The sequence below is a fragment of the Colletotrichum siamense genome, assembly GCF_013390195.1.
Source record: "Colletotrichum siamense strain Cg363 chromosome Unknown KSG_Cg363_contig03, whole genome shotgun sequence".
Lineage (NCBI taxonomy): Eukaryota > Fungi > Ascomycota > Sordariomycetes > Glomerellales > Glomerellaceae > Colletotrichum > Colletotrichum siamense.
In genome coordinates, this window is record NW_023501016.1 from 675,393 (window position 1) to 691,715 (window position 16,323).

At 58.7% G+C, this 16,323-nt stretch overlaps 3 protein-coding genes across 3 annotated transcripts; all 3 read left to right on the plus strand.

Moving 5' to 3' along the window:
• Positions 1–6,720: 6,720 nt before the first annotated feature.
• On the plus strand, positions 6,721–9,734 carry CGCS363_v004165 (putative transcriptional regulatory protein; the record flags this gene model as incomplete). Its single annotated transcript, XM_036636014.1, has 3 exons — positions 6,721–7,025; positions 7,687–7,839; positions 8,111–9,734. The coding sequence occupies 3 exons, from the start codon at positions 6,721–6,723 to the stop codon at positions 9,732–9,734; spliced, it is 2,082 nt and encodes a 693-aa protein (XP_036498084.1).
• A 1,297-nt stretch (positions 9,735–11,031) lies between these two features.
• WAR1-2 (Transcriptional regulator WAR1) lies at positions 11,032–13,167 on the plus strand (the record flags this gene model as incomplete). The annotated part of the gene is made up of 4 exons (XM_036636015.1): positions 11,032–11,855; positions 11,905–12,162; positions 12,208–12,494; positions 12,551–13,167. The coding sequence occupies 4 exons, from the start codon at positions 11,032–11,034 to the stop codon at positions 13,165–13,167; spliced, it is 1,986 nt and encodes a 661-aa protein (XP_036498087.1).
• A 985-nt stretch (positions 13,168–14,152) lies between these two features.
• mlcE-3 (Efflux pump mlcE) lies at positions 14,153–16,184 on the plus strand (the record flags this gene model as incomplete). The annotated part of the gene is made up of 6 exons (XM_036636016.1): positions 14,153–14,485; positions 14,536–14,612; positions 14,667–14,989; positions 15,042–15,539; positions 15,595–15,755; positions 15,807–16,184. 6 exons carry the CDS (start codon positions 14,153–14,155, stop codon positions 16,182–16,184), a joined length of 1,770 nt encoding a protein of 589 aa, XP_036498086.1.
• Between the last annotated feature and the right edge of the window lie 139 nt (positions 16,185–16,323).

A 16,323-nucleotide genomic window follows, 5' to 3' on the forward strand; every position in this document is an offset into this window, starting at 1 on the left:
TTTCAGCCTTATCGCCGATCAATTTGTCAGAACCTCGCCGTCCGGACGGAGTGTTTGCAGACGGTCAACGTTGATAATCCTCGCGAATGATAGGATAATCAATTGCAGCAGGATCACGACCAGCGGCCAGGTCGGCAGGCCGGTAAGGCCCAACGGCGCCGTTAGGAGGTAATCAAAGTTGCGGGGGACAGAACCACTCTACACGTCACAGATCAGCCGAGTGCCACACCCGTTAGAGAAGTCGATTTGCAGGGGTGGGAAAGCGAGAATGCCGTCCAAACTCCGAGGGAGGAGGGCAGGAAAGTCCGCCGCAAGGTATCCGGTCGGATACGGCCCTCGATGTTGCGCGGGCTTCCAAGGCACAGAGTCTTAGAAATGGTGTCACCCGTTTGTTCGGCCGTATGTTGTGGAACTCTGCCTGCCGTTGTCGCCAGATGGTCAAGGCAGATCTTGCTTTGCCGTGCCCTTGGAACAATTAGAAAAAAACATGAGATTCTGCAGGGCGTCACGCATGCAAATCACGTTGCCAAACATGAGCCGCTGCGGCCTTGAATGAGCCTGATTGCTGGTTGCGAGTGGCTGGGGCGGGATCGAAGCCTCACCGAGTGGACCGTGCCCGCACCGGTGTTCCGGAAACCGGCGGAAGAGATTCCGGAAGGACCCACATAATGGAAATCGTGATGCCGCAAGGCCATAAGGCCAAAACACCACCCAGGGCTTGCTTGGTCGGTGCACTGATCGCCGGTCGCGTGAGAAATGCCATCGTTTCGGCTGGTTTGATTCCCATTCACCACCTTTGGTAGTGATTCTGGCAGATCTGCACAGGGCGGGGTCGGCGCAATTCCGAGGACATGCGCATTCCTCGGGCGCCCGCCCGCAAGGACCCGGGTGATCCAGCAGTGAATGTTGGTTGCATCCGTTCCGATGGCCATCAGTTTTCTAGCCCTCTGATGAGGAAGCCAGTGAGCCTCCATGAAGAGAAGACACTATCCCGCGAGATTGGCAGAGCCCAGAGGTACCGCCGAGTGAGTGCCGGGCAAATCCCGTGATACCACGTCCGTGAAAGCCAAGGAGGATTACGCGCCGGGGCTACGTGCATATCAACCAAGACAATACGGGGCAGAAGAGCGAGACCAAGGCGGAGGTGTGTTGGAAAATGACATCAACTCCGGGCGCTCTGCCTCTGAGCAGAGCTTCCGTATGGGGGCCAACAGGGGCAGGGAAAAGTGGACGCTACCTCCGGGAAAGACGGAGCGAGGAAGCGTGGCATCGTCAGCGACCATCAGCTTACGGGTTCCCTACGGACATGCGGTTGACGGTGACCTGCTCCAAGCCCCCCCAGGCCCGGGTCTTGACCGCCTGAGGACCAACAAGCGTTTGTAAATAGCGCACCGCAGCGCTGAACGCCTCCCAATGGCATGACGGTGGGCTGCTCCGGTCGCTGGCGCCTCCGTCGGCACGTCCACGGCTTTGGGTGTCCAGAACATGCGGACGGGTGGCCGATGGAACTGTTGTCTGTTTCTGAACGAACACTGGGGGGAAACGCCCGAGCAGGTCACACAATCCAGAGCACCGTGTCGGATGTTGGGTTTCAGATGACGCTGCGGAAGGGCTCATCAGGTCTCACTCGTTTTGTTTGTGCCGCGGACCGCTGCGTTGAAATGGGCTGAACGAACCGCACTGGCACGCCCCGGGTCGGCGCGGCTTCTGGAGGGAAGCAACCGCATTGGCCAAGCTGCCGGGAGTGCTACGGCAGCTGCCCCAGAAGAAACAATTTTCTTCGGAGGGCGGAAGCGAAGGTACATGTCCGAAATCGCACGAACGAAGCGCGCCGCCAAGAACAATCTGGCCCCAGATGCTGGAGCAAGGCGGTCCAGTGATAATTGTCGCCATTCTCGCCAGCCGAGGATGAACTCGGAATAAACCAAACGCTGCGTTGAAGAAGAACCTGAAAACCCCTTGTCTCTGCATCTGCCGAGTTCATCTCCAATAGGCTTTTGTTCGGTCGCCGGGCAAGACATCAGACGTCCCGCATCGTGGGATACGACGCCCGGCCGAACAAGAGTAACGTCGCGAGGCCCCAAGAAAGAGGGGGGCAGACATATGGGGCTTCCCAGCCAGCTGGATGACCTGGAGTAATGGCCATGATGCAGCATTTGGGCCCTTCTGTATCGAATTTTCCTTTCCCTCATTTGTTCATTGTCTTCGTTTTGCTGTGTTCTCTGTTCAACTGCGTGGACTATCGGAAGCCCCCAGCCAGCGTACCAGAAGCCCTAAAGTATGCTGTAAGCACCGAGCCCTACAGCGCGGATAAAGGCTGAAGCTTGTCTGCGTGGGCTTTGGGTTTTCCTGTCTGGGGGGTTGCAACTGCGGCACACTCGGCTTGGCCCCCTATTCGACGGGCGACAGTGCGCAGGGGGCTGCTCCGAGGGCAGCGAGCCGAGCGCTCCAGGTTGATGTCGCCGGTGTTCCCACTTTCCGATACCTCCTGCACGGCGACGGCCTCGCGATTGGCGGCGGGTTCGCTTTCGTGAGGGTAACAGCAGGTTGATGCACACTTCTGCGAGAAATCGAACCAGTTTGGGTCTGAGACTTGTGTTGAATCTGCCGTGAGAGTAGCCGTAGATGATGAATCTCGCGAGAATCAGTTGCGTGCTTGCCATGGACGGCCGGGGTGGGTCGCAATGCGCGAGTCCGCTCTCAGCACGGGCGGGTAAAGCAAAGGCCCAGGCCCGGGGCAGCGCGAGTTTGATTAAAGAGAAATTTGGCGTGTCGCCGGAACGAGATGGCGCTGAACGCTCTCGGGATTGCTGCTCCATTTTCGAAAATTGGGTGAGGGGGAAGGGTGGGTGCCCCCGGAGCGAAGGCGGAACAAGGTGCCTAGCTGGCCCGGACTGGACGGCAGCGTTTGCCGTGGGTGATTTCGGGCACAGCGCTGGCTTGCCTCTGTAATTAACCTGCCGAGCTGCTTGAATAGTGTTGTTTCAAGCTGATGCCAGGCGGAGGGTTCACTGAAGGGCCTGATGGAATAGCTTTCAGGAGGAACCATATGTCGCTGTAGGCAGCTTGCGCCCAGCAGCGAGGTCTGCAGATGTCAGGCGCATTCGGATGCCGATGTCGACTTGAGCCGGCCATCTGCGCCAGCAGCCTGGTGGTCAACAGCATGCCAGTTTACCCAGTCCAGACCAGTCCGAAGCATAGCATCAGGTTCGCAGATGATGGGGAATCAACTGGATTGTCACCAGATTCCCTGGAATGATGCGCACATCTGTTGAAGCAGCGACGGCTCAAACGGGCTGGCGACGGACAGAATGGAGGCCACGGTCCGACAAGTGCCATGGACGCCGGAGGAGGCCCAGCTGGCAGCCACCGGCCCCGCCCCAGATGAAAGCATACTTGATGTACTAAGCACGCATATTATATATAGCTACGCTTTTGCTCGCCGTACCAGCGGTCGACGCCTCCGCATGCTGCGGGCAATCAGAAAAAAGGGGATGGGCGACGTGACGAGTGTTGTTCGTTATTGCACGGGATCCGGCCCCCCTTGATCTTCGGTCGGTAGGCCGCGCCGCAAATGAAAGTCGATAGGCACGGGCGAAGGGCGTTCTCTCAGGTCAGCAGGCCGTGCCGTTCCACTGAAGTGAGGTATGAAGGCGCACTTCCGGCAAAGGTTGGCGCCGTGTTGATCCTGAACGAGAAAGGACAGACAGGCAAGCCCCAGGACGTGTTGCCGCCGGCGTTGGAGCAGGGCGATCCGCGGAATCTTCAGGGCAATAACGGGCGACGGCAGCGCGTATGGAGCAAAGCTTGTGCTGTTGAAGGCGGGAGGGAGACGGAGGGAGACCCAGGGTGGAGGTGCGCACCGTGACCGAGAGAGAAGGGGAAAACCAGGGGGGGCGCGGCCATTCTAGGCCCGCCCGACGGCGTTTGTCGTCCACACCCCCATGTCATGGACGATCTGACCAATGCTGTCGAGTCGTTCCAGTCGGCGGTTTGCGTTGCAAGAGAGTCAAGAAGTGGAATGGCCCGATCGCTCAGTCCGCGCTTCTGATGTCGTGGGGTGGGCCAGAGCCCGGTGCGCGGCGGGCATGTCAGGGTTCGTGACTCTGTGGTGCCGAGGTGAAAAGTGCTGTAGCAATCGGCGGGCCCGGGGGCGTCGCAGGCTGGTGACAGGCGCTGCCGGTCGGGTCCGATTGATATTGCCTCGGAGATTCGTAGACTGCTGTTGCGGAAGGTCTTTTTGCGTTTCTGGTGCGAGAGATTCAGGTTGTAGAGTATCTCGGGCCTTGTAGACGACGGCAGCAGACATCGCACACAGTCGAGATGCGAAATAGCACGAGCGACAGCAGAGGATGAGCGATTGTCGCGCCGCGGGCATCGCAGTCTCTCGCAAAGGGGAGGCGTCGGTCGGCGGCGGTGGGTAAGGCAGAGGACGGATGGATGCGAGACACGAGATGTGTCGGGGAGGTCTGCCGGCTACACTGTGCCGCACTGTAGTCGCTGGCTACCATTGCTCGGGCGTCGTTGGGCAGAGGTGTCATTGGTGGTGATGGTGATTGTGATGATGGATGAAGAGCAGCAGACTCGGATTTATTTGATTTAATCTCACGAGAATTTTGATGAGGGCAATGGGCATGCTCTTCAACAGCAACCGGGCTGGCAGGCAGGCAGATATCCCAAAGGCAGCGGGAAGGAGAGCAGGAGCAGCGGTGCATCTGGAGGCAGGTGCGTCTTGCCGCGCATAGGTAGGTGCTTGCTTCCCCAGAGAGTGTCAGGCAGGCGCGCACACGCGCTGCGGCAGGTACAAACGAGCAGCAAGCATTGCGAAGGCAGGAGGTGTCCTGGTACGCGGTGCTGTATGTAGCGATACTTTCATCAGCTGCACAATTTGGGTGGGAGGAAGGTACACCTAGGTACTCCGACCCACTACCGTGGAGGGCACCGAGTTCAAGGCAGAAAAGCAGGCGCTCAGCAGGCAAAGTGGATACGTTGGCTCCTGGTTTCCCTCCGTACCTCCTCATTCAGCTCCGGCACCGCCAGCCGATCCGCCCGTAAAACTTCAGGGCAAGTGACGGCAGAACGGTGGGGAGGCAGGACGTGACTTGCCCAAACTTCAGGACAGCAAGAGCACAGCACAGGTCTGCCTGGCCCCGTCGCTCCCCCTTCCACGTCCCCTTGCTCTTCCCTTTTCCCCTCCTGCCTTGACGCGACTCACTGATGAGGATGTAGGTAGGCAGGCACCCAGGGTTTTCGTCGCTGCCGGCTTTTTTCGTTTTCTTTATTGCGCCTGCGGTTCTGTGTGTGGTGGTGGTGGTGGTCCCGTCCTCCTCCTCCTTCTCCTGGTGGTCCGCCTCGTTTCTTCCGTCCATTTCCACTTGTTCTTTCGGCACACACCCCCAGACCCGCCGACGACACCCGCACCCGACCGCGCCGCGCATGCCCAGCCCTGAGGCACAACTGAACTGCCCTGGCCTTGGGGGGACTGCCTCCAGCAGGCAGGCAGGAGACGAGAGTGCATCAGAAGCAGCATCAGAATTCGCATCAGACGGACGTACGGATACTCTGTAGAAATAGAACCATCGTCATTTTTTAGTGCCTGTGTCAACCCAAACAGACGGAGTTCTTTCCTGTTCTTTTGTTCCTGTCCGGTTCATTCTTTCCCCCGGCCGCCCACTCCTGCCCTACCTTTTGGCTTTTCTTTGGAGTTTTGGCCGGTAAGGTAGGTACCGACCCTGCCTGCCTGCCTGCCTGCCTGGCCTGGCCTTGCCTTGCCTTGCCTTGCCTTCACTCTTTCCCTCAGGTCCCGTCTGCAGCACACAGAAAAAAAGAGGTACATCCCCTTTGTACCTCCGTACCTCCGTACCTCTTTCTCTCTCTTTTTCTTTCCTGTCCCTCCTCCTTCCTCCACCCCCCCCCCCCCCCCCCAAGCTCCCTCCACCGAAACGGGCACCAAAACCACCGCCCGGATTTTTCGCCCACCACCGAGAAATCGCGGCCGCCCGTGTCCTTCCTCCTCCTCCGATTCTCCCTCCTCGCTCCATCAGCATCGCCAACGAAAAAAAAGTCTGCATCTCCCTTCGTGCATCCTCTTCAGATTCATCATCGGTCTGCTCCGACACCGCTCCGGAGACGTCTGCTCGCCCGCGTCATTTCAAGCCGGCACCTGCGAGTCCTACACGCCCATCGCCCGCCCGCCCCCGCCCCCCTGGGCACCGTGTCGCCTCTGGAGCCACCGCTGCCACCGCTGGCACCCTTCACCTTGGGGCTCCATAATCTCGGCGCGACGGGTCGTCTTTTCTCTGCGTCACCCGGCCCCAAAACTCTCTTCTCTTCCGGAGCCCGCCCCCCTCAACAAAACACACCACCTCCCGCTCCCCTTCCCCCTCCGATCTCTTCCTCCTTTTCTCCTCTGTCCATCCAACCTCATCTGTTGCACTCCTCCGGGACACTTCGCAACTCAGCCCGACACCGCCGTCCTCCATCACGGTCGCTGTCGCTGTCCACGTCGTCGCATCCAGCACAGTACACTCTCGCTGCCGCAAACACCGTCTGCTTTGATCGCGTCGCGCGCACAATCCCGCAACACCGACGCGACTCCGGACTCGTCATCCAACCCCCAAGCTGTACTGTCTTGTCGCATACTACCTCTTGAATCTTTGCGACATTTGATCACCACATCGACACACCGTCGCCTCTTTCCACAGCATCACATCGCCCACAATGTCGACGGGTGTTGTGCGGTCTACCGCCCTCAGAGCCGGCGGCGCCTGTGTGCGCTGCCGCAAGGGCAAGACCAAGTGCGTCTACGAAAATGGCCGCGCGCCATGCAAGAACTGCGCCAAGGGCATGCACGAATGCTATCTACCCTCCGAGTCCATGGCCCATCACCACGGCCAGTCGCCTGCTCGCCATACCACTGCCCATCGCCCTGCCCGCGAGAGCCTGCCTGCCTCGGTCCCGGCCGGCGATGCGCGCGCCGCCAACCCGGCCTCCGCTGCCTCTAGGCACATTCAGCCGCCCGAGAAGTAAGTCGCACATTCTCCTCATCATCGAGCTCGCCAACAGCAGCTTCACCATCTCCCTTCCTTTCCTCTCCCATCGTTGCCCCCGTTTGCCCTCCCCTTCTCCCTCCGAGAATCAGCTGCCGCGCCCCGTGTGCACCGGCGTTCTATTCTGGTCATCGGCTGTGTCGCCGCCCATCACCGCCGACCAGGGAGGGAGCTCGGCCCCTTCTGCATGCGGCCTGGGCGCGGTGGCTTGTCCCCCTTCTCATCACACACATTTCACACACGCTTGTTCCCCCTTTCTGCCCGAGTTGGAGAAGAGTCTCTGGCTCTGCGCTGGGAGGACACCCCCGAGACCCCAAGATCGCTCTGCCATGCCCTCGATCTCCCGAAAGCGGCCGTCATCTCCAACCGCCGGCGGCATCTTCCACCTCCGCTAGCGTCGCCGCGGAGCCGCTGTTTAGCTTTCTGCCCCCATCCCCTTGCCTCCACAGCCCTTTTTCGTGCGCCATCGCATCCTCATTTCCCGAGTCGTATCCCGATCCTCTCCACCCTGGCCTCTGATCCCCACACATCCGGGCCTCGTGCCGGCTCTTCCTCCCACTGTTTCTGCCTTTCCTCGGGACGCGTCTGCCCCGAGAAACAAATCAAGACAGGAATGCTGACATAACTCTGCAATCAGGCTCACTCCCGAGCTCATCCAGGAATGCGAGCGCGTCATTTCCAAGACCTACCCGGCTTGCGTCGCCTTCCACAAGCCTTCGTTCATCCAGCAACTCAAGAACGCTTCGCTCGACCCGGCCCTCATTTACGCGCTGTTGACCTGTGCTGCTCGGTACGTACTCGCACCTCATGGGCTGTTTTGCAGCTGTTCCCGATCCTCATCTCCTCCCTGCCCTTGTGTGTTTCACCACCTCCCCCGCAATGTCCGAAATTTTGTGGGTGGCGCGGCCCTCCGGTCGGGTGTGTCGTGTCGGCTCGCTAAGCCCCAAATGTCCGGACTTGGCCCGAAGCGTCCTTCTGCACTCTTTTAGACTTTCGGCCGACTCAGTGTCATGCCGCTCAGTGGATTCAGCGGACTGGCCCCGCTAACTCGTTCGTCACAGGAGCTCCCCGAACTTGATTCGCCGCTATGGAGGTCAGTCCGGCGCAACCGGTGCCGCCGAGCACTTCGCCGCCAAGGCTATGGGTATCATCAACCAGAACCTGGACACCCCCAGCTTGGCTGAGATTCAAGCCATTTGCCTGATCATCATTCACGAATGGGGCTCCCGCAATGCTGTTCGTGCCTACATCTACCTCGGCCAAGCCAGCCGCATGGTCCAGATGTACCGCATCTTGCACAGTCACCATGCCGCTGTCAGTGAGGCCGACCGCTTCCTCCAGGAGGAGTCCTTCCGCCGTGTCCTCTGGTTACTGTACATTCTCGACTGCCTGCTTACAAGCACGCCTGGCCGTCACCCGGCTCTCTCCACCAACGACACCAACGATGTCTCGCTGCCGTGCTCTGACATGAACTTCGCTTTCGGCAACGCCGTCTTTGTTCAGACTATCAACCTGACTGACCCATCCCGCCTGCCCGCTGGCACCCGCGTTGACGACATTGGCGAGTTCGGCCAGATTGTCCTGGCTACCCGCATCTGGCGCGATGTCGTCCACATGCTCATGACTACAACCACCGAGACCTTTAACGATGGTGTCTGCACTGGTCTCATGAACGAGATTGAGCGTCTCAGAAACTCTCTGTCTATGCAGTACGTGGACAAGCCCGGCCAGATCAACCTCCATATCACGATGGGATCCGGCTTTACCTACGCCATGCTTCACTGTATGCTCCACTGCGCCTCAATTTTCATCAACCGCCGCCGCCTGCTGCAGTATGTCACAGCACCCGGTTTCAGCGTTGAGAGCTGGCGCCTCTCTCCCCAGTGTCACGAGATCATTGACAGGCTCTTTACTTCGTGCCACAGCACCATCGCCATGCTGACGGCGCTGGAGAATGGTTCCGATAAGGATGGCATCATCTGCTTCCCCATCTTCATGCTCTTCTCCTCCTTTACCGCTAGCGCCACGGTCGCGTACCTGTCCCTGAAGGGCCTTACACCGAATAACGCCGTGGAGACCGCTGGACACATTGTTCGCGACGGCCTTCACTTCATGCAAGACGGTGTCGACACTTGGCCCTTGATTAGCTCATGGTTGAGGCACCTCGCCGTTATGCACCGTGTCCTGGGCAACGATGCTGGCTCCAGCAGCCCTGCTGCTCGCACCTCCGTTCCTCCTCCTGCCAATCCGCCTGTCGCCGACCAGGCGTCTGTCAAGGATGAGGCCGCCAGCAACGCCGACACCAATCCCGACGCCATGGACTACGATCAGGCCGTTCCCCAGCCCCAACAGGCTCCTGTCAACAATGGCACTGCTCCCGTCAGCGAGAGCGGCCGCGACAGCGAGCCCCCTGCTCCTCAGCCCCGCCGCCCTGGTGTCGCCACTATCAATGGCGGTTCCGTCTCCGGAACGCCGGCTTCCGTCAGCCCTCCGCCCCAGCAGCCGGAGGTCAAGGCTTCACCCGAGGCCGTCCCTCAGCCTCCTGTTGGCAACGGCACTGCTCCCAGCGCCGAGCCTTCCGTTCCTGTGCCTCAGGATATGACCGCGAGCGAGCTCTGCTCCGCATTTGAGCGCCAGCTGTTGGAGTTGGACGACCTTGCTGCCTTCATGGGCGGCGGTGTTTAAGTGGTGAATCTCTGAACTCATGGTGGGAACAAGTCTTTTCGAACAATCGGTGCAACTTTTCAAACATATTTCGGACCGGCAACTGTACAGTACGACTATACCCTGCGACTGAATTTTCGGCATGATTACGGTGCCGTGTCCATATTGGGACCATCTTGCTACGGCCTGGGACGGTACACGAATTGGAGGGCGTTGGCAAGAAGGGCCTCATCTCTCCCACTGAGCAGTTGATGAGCGTAGCTCTGGTGTAGAGTAATTGAAGCTTGGCTCTGGCGTTGGAGGTCGGTCAACGGTCACGACTGACTAGCTCTACGGAGACGTTGACATTCGTTTTTGATGCAATGCGTGGTATATCCAAAGGGGGGTTTAGGCTGCTTGCCATATGGTGCCCATTCTACCAAATCAGGGCAGACGGCGTTTAGGAACATTGCTTGATAACTTTTAATCGTACAACCTTTGTGGCACATACTGTCTCGTAAGATGCTCTCTGCAACGTGATACGAAAGATTGCTGAAGCCTGTATGCCTCGTCGTGGGAGTATACCTACCACCTTGACAGGGCTCACCTGTGTTTGTGCTGAAGGAAGCGTCTTCCTTTGCAGAGTAAATTCGACAACTGTTTCATTGTCATCCCTTCGTCCAACATTTCCAAATGAGGTGAACCGCCACAAAAGCATCGCCCTTTGAAGTACGACTGCCTGCGCCGGAGTTCGGACTTCGGCTCAATCCTGTTCCCGGTCCACATCCGTGCGCCCCCCAGGCCAAACACCAGGCTCCTGCAAAAAAAGTAGGTCATCACTAATCCTGCCGGGCGGGGTTGGCCGCATTCGCGTCCAAATCCGCCTGTCCACGCTACTTATGCGTCAACGTCCCTCGAGACCCAGTCCCCAACCCCGGCGGAATTCGCTCTGCGTTCATTGTTCTGCTAATTCCTCACCTTGCTCGATTTCCCACCATTCCCCTTTTCCCTCTCCTGCAGCAAGCGCTCTTCGAAGGTGGTTTGAACGGCATTTGTGGAACAACATCGACTCTGAAGCCCGGTTTTTTGTGGTGACGCTGCGTTGGGGCGCTTTTTGTATCATCGACAACGTCTGTTTAGGGGGTAGCACCTCCTGCGGCCACAAAGCTTGGCTGCGAGCGAGCGCGGGATCCAGGGTGCGTTTGGTCGACCGCAAACCCGCCGCCGGGGACATTCGATTCCGCTGAGGTCCTGGGGGTGTGACGGCATTCCCGGCCCGCTCCCGAGGAACAGGGTAAAAAAGGAAGAGACCACACTTACTTATTCCCCCCAATCCCGGATGCCGACGGGGGATATTCACGGCGACGCCGGGCCCCATCCGGCCGGGGCCGCCGGCGGAGGAGGAGGAGGGATCGCCGCGCCGTACGGCCGCGCGTGTACCAACTGCTCGCGCGCAAAGTGCAAATGCATCCTCCGCCCCGCAGGCGGTGCCTGCGAGCGGTGCCACCGGCTCAACAAGACGTGCCAGCCGAGCAACCCGCAGCGCAAGCGCAGCAAGAAGCCGCCCTCCAGCCGGACGGCGCAGCTCGAGGAGAAGCTGGATGGGCTGGTCACGCTGCTGCGGCAGTCTGGCGGGCGGCCGGAGCTCGTTGACATGGCCAACATCTCTGGCGTCGTCGGCGGCGGCGGTGTGGCGGGGGTTGCTGCGTCTGCGTCGTCAAGTAGTCAGGACGAAGCTTCGGGTGCCGCGGATGGACGGTATGCCGACCGGGGCAGCAGGGACGACGGAGCTGGGGTAGCTGGGGCAGCGAGGGGCACCTCGTTGCCGACACCGACGCAGACGGCCAGTCCCGAGGGCACGGGGTACGGCGACGGGGACGATTTCCTACCCTCGCCGGACGAGGCGGAGGCGCTGTTCGAGTCGTTCCGGGGCCAGAACCTGCGGTACTTCCCGTTCTTGCACTTCCGGCCGACGATGACGGCGCGGGAGCTGCGGTCCGAGAAGCCGTTCCTATGGATCTGCATCATGACCGTCGCGTCGCGGGTGGCGAGCCAGCAGCTTGCGCTGGGGACGCGGGTGAGGCAGATTGTGGGGCAGAAGCTGCTCGTTGAGAATGAGAGGAGTATTGACTACCTGCTTGGGTTGCTGGTTGTGCTGGGATGGTCAGTGTTACCTCCGTTTTGGTGAATGATTGATGCTGATGTACGACAGGGCGAACCATCAGCTGGGCAACAAGCCGTTCATGTGCCTGTTCTGCCAGATTGCCATCGGCCTCGTCTTCGACCTGGGCCTGAACAAGGACCCCGTCGACGGGATGAACCCCTTCCTCTGCTGGAAAGCTGCCCAGGAGCGGGCCGACAGGGAGAAAAACGGGTCCACGACGCCGGCCAGCCTCTTCCTCAAGAACCAGCAGCCTCGCACGATGGAGCAGCGGAGGGCTGTTCTCGCGTGCTACATGGTCACCTCCAAGTATGTATCTCCTGAACTTCTCAGGATTATGCTAACAACGCACAGTGTCGCCAGCTTCCTTGGCAAGATGGACCCCCTGCGCTGGACGCCACACATGGACGAGTGCCTCCAAATCCTCGATAGTCATGTCACAGTCCCCTCCGACCAGGCCCTCGTCGCGCTCGTCAGGATGCAGCTGCTCAAGGAAGAAGCAGGCCGTCTATCATGGCGGCCCGAGGTAACCTACGACGCAACCGACGGCTCCCGCACACCGCCGTCAATGTACGTCAAACTCCTCCAAGGCCAACTGCAGAAAATTCTCCAAAACCTCCCCACCGAACTCCAGAGCTCAGGTCAGTATCCCCTCTCCCACCTTGTCCAATCTACCCTCAACTAACGCGTCCCACAGACACAATCATCTCCCAGCTCCACTGCGCCGAGCTCTCCATCCAAGAAATCGCCCTCTCCTCCAAAACCAACGCCTGCGTCCCCGCCAACCTCCCCGACGTCGCGCGCCTCGACATCCTCTACGCCTGCCTGCACGCCGTCAAGGCCTGGTTCGAGCACTTCTTCACCCTCCCGCCCGCCGCCTACTACGCCATCCCCTTCACCTTCTTCGCGCAGCTCTCGCAGTGCGTCATCGCCCTCTACCGCCTCACCATCTTCGAGGACCCCGTCTGGGACCGCACCAGCGTGCGCAACACCATCGACCTCATCGCCACCCTCGACGAGGTCGGCGACCGCTTTATGAGGGTCTGCAGCGAGGCCGGGCTGAATATAGATGTGGAGGAGGGCAATGCGTTTGCCAAGGCCGTCAAGACGATCCGCGGGCTTAGGGGCAACTGGGAGAGCACGTTGGGTCCGTTTGTGAATCCCGCGACGGCGGCGGCGGCGGCTGCTGCTGTGGGGCCGGTGCTTGGCGCGGGGGTGCCGGCGGGGGTCGGGGAGGTGGAGCTGGGGCAGTTTGGGATGGATTTGATGGACAACCGGTGGTTTACGGACATCTTTACGCCGTTTGATTTCTAATCCGGGGGAATTGGCATTTTTGCACGGGCGATGCTTTTGTATGAGTACACGCGGGACGCGGACTTGGGGGCGTTGAATTTGGGAAACGAGACGAACATGCATACGCCGCTCGACGGGCCGGCTTTGGGGGCGGCGGAGACATGGACATAAGCCCGGGGTTGTGAAATGGGGTATTCATGGGTTAGTAATTGGGAAATGCGATATTATCCGGGACAAAAGTCCCCTCCTGCTTTCTGTCATTGGGTCTTATCAATCTTATCCCGCTGCACGTTGGTGGGCGTGAGACAATGGCTTGCTGACCCGACGGAGTTCACCCGAAAGCCGCATCTCAATCCCATACGCCCGTCCGCCTGTCAATCAGTCATTCCGTCGCTCGCTCCTCCAAAAAAACAGTCATACTAAAAACAATTTCGGAAAATGCCAACAAAGACCGGAGCTAAGATCCAAATTTGATGCCTAGCGGCTGTGTTGTTGCTGCACCGGTCGTAAATCTGGTGCCAAAAGATCTCGTAAGCTAGTAACGTTCCGTCGAGCCAATAGCGTGCGTGACTCACCCACACCTTCCACACCAACATGGGCCGATGTTCAGATGGGTTGGGGGTTCGTTCAGCGCTGCAGGGCTGGACTAAAGGCCGGGGTTAGGATGAACCCCGCAGGTGCATGCGGCACGGCACAGGGGGGGTGGTCAGGGGCCCTTATCCATGTGTTGTTGGGGCGGAAGAACGGCGTGTTGGTGTGGATGTTGTTTGTCCGCTCCCATGTTAGCCGGTTCGAGAACGATTGGATATTTGTTTGCATTTTCGCGTGCATACGGGTTTGGGGCGGAGTTGGGAGGAGGACCTTGCAGTAGCCTGTAGGCAAGCCAGGCTTATATTCCACACATCGTGTCCGTGTTGGCTTGGCTATACTTGTCCTCCGTCACCGGCGGTTTGTCTTTTTCTTCGGCATTGGGTTTGTCTAGACACAGCATCTAGAGGCTTTCGATATGGTTCGACCTGTTTCGCGTGGCTCCGTCAAGGAGCAAAGTTTGAGGGGTGATTCTGCCGCAGATACGTCACTAAACGAGAAGAACTCGACAAAGATTTCACCGCATCGGTCTCATGAACAGGTCACAGAAATGAAGGATGATGGAGGGAGCACGACAGCCGACGAAGGGGTCATGGAAGGTGAAAAGGAGGAGACGACGAAAGCTGTCAATGGCAGTGACGAGGCGCCAAAGGACGAGGAGTATGTCACCGGCATCAAGCTATTGCTTGTTCTTGCAGCATTGACAGGGACTACGTTTTTGATCTTGCTGGATATGTCCATCGTCGTTACAGTAAGCGTCCTTTTTCTCACAGGCGAGGAGTTTGTTGCTGATCCGTCCAGGCTGTGCCGCAAATCACCACGACATTCAACTCCCTGGCCGATGTAGGCTGGTACGGCGCAGCATACAACCTGTGCAGGTGAGTAATCTATATGATCCTAGTCCATCTCAAGCTTCAGTCTAACACGTCCAGTGCTGCGCTACAACCGTTCGCAGGCAAACTCTATACTCACCTCCGCTCGAAATGGATTTACCTCTCCTGCCTGTTCCTCTTCGAACTCGGCTCCCTGATCTGCGGCGTCGCCAAATCTTCCAACATGCTCATCGTCGGGCGTGCTGTCTCTGGCATGGGCTCCGCAGGTCTCTACAACGGCGCGCTGACTATCATCGGGAACACGGTGCCTTTGGCAAAGCGACCTATGATTATCGGAATTTTGATTGGGCTGGCGAACATGGGACTCGTTATCGGGCCCCTGGTCGGAGGTGCCTTGACGGAGTACTCTACCTGGCGGTGGTGTAAGTACCTCTTCCCCGTCTTCAACAATCGAGTTACTGACTGTGAAGGCAGGTTTCTATCTCAACCTCCCCATCGGCGGCGTCGTCGCCGTTCTCCTCGCCCTCATCCACATCCCCGACAGAATCTCCGCCCCTCTTCCACTTCTCGAAGTCCCCCGCCACCTCGACCTGCCCGGCTGCGTTCTCTTCATCCCATCAGCACTCATGCTCCTCCTCGCGTTGCAATTCGGTGGCAATGACTACGCGTGGAACTCCTCCGTCGTCATCGGCCTCTTCGTGGGCTCTGGTGTCATGGCCATCCTCTTCGTCTTATGGGAGCATCACGTCGGCGATGAAAAGGCGATGATACCGCTGGGAATGCTCAAGAAGCGCGTCGTCTGCACAAGTGCGCTGGTGGGCGGGATCAACATGAGTGTCACATTGGTGGGAAGCTACTATCTGCCGATGTACTTCCAGAGTGTCAAGGGTGAGACTCCGTTTAAGGGTGGTGTGGATTACCTGCCTACGATCTTGGCGCAGTTGATTTCTGCTGTAACATCCGGAGCTCTTGGTAAGTCTTCCGTGTCACTTCAGTGAGAAGAAGATGATGCTGACTCTAGTCACAGTTGGGCGGATGGGATACTACCTCCCATGGGTTTTCATCGGCGCTGGCTTCTCTGCAGTTGGAAGCGGGCTCATCTCAACTTGGGTGCCCACCACAGCAACTGGGACTTGGATCGGATACCAGATCATTCTCGGTATTGGCCGCGGTTCGAGCATGCAAATGGTAAGTATCACGATTGACTTCTTGAAAGATCTTCTGCTAATGGCAGTCTAGCACATCATCGCAATCCAAGCCAACCTGCCACCCTCGTTGCTGTCCGTCTCGATGGCGACGCTGGTCTTCGCTCAAACGCTCAGCGGCGCAGTCTTCCTCACTTTTGCTGAGCTCATCTTCACTGAAGGGTTGGGCAAGAACCTGGAAAAATACGCGCCGTCCGTCGACGCCAAGACAATTTTGGCTGCGGGAGGCACAGGATTCAGGGAAGTTGTCAGCCCTAGCGAGCTCCCCGGTGTGGTGATGGCGTATTCGAAAAGCATCAGCGAGGTGTTTTATCTGTGCGTTGCACTGTCAGGATGTGTATTCATCTTGGGATGGGGCATGGGCTGGGTTGATATTCGGAAGAAGAAGTCGGAGAAGAAAGGGGACGTGTGAGAGTGATTGAAGTGTTTGGCATCGCATTCTGATCGCGTCGGAAAAGGATATCACGACTTATTGCATGGGTGGCGTGGGAATGGGTTAGACCGCATGCATTAGACGCGGATAAAAGGCGAATGCGTCGCGCCACAGCATC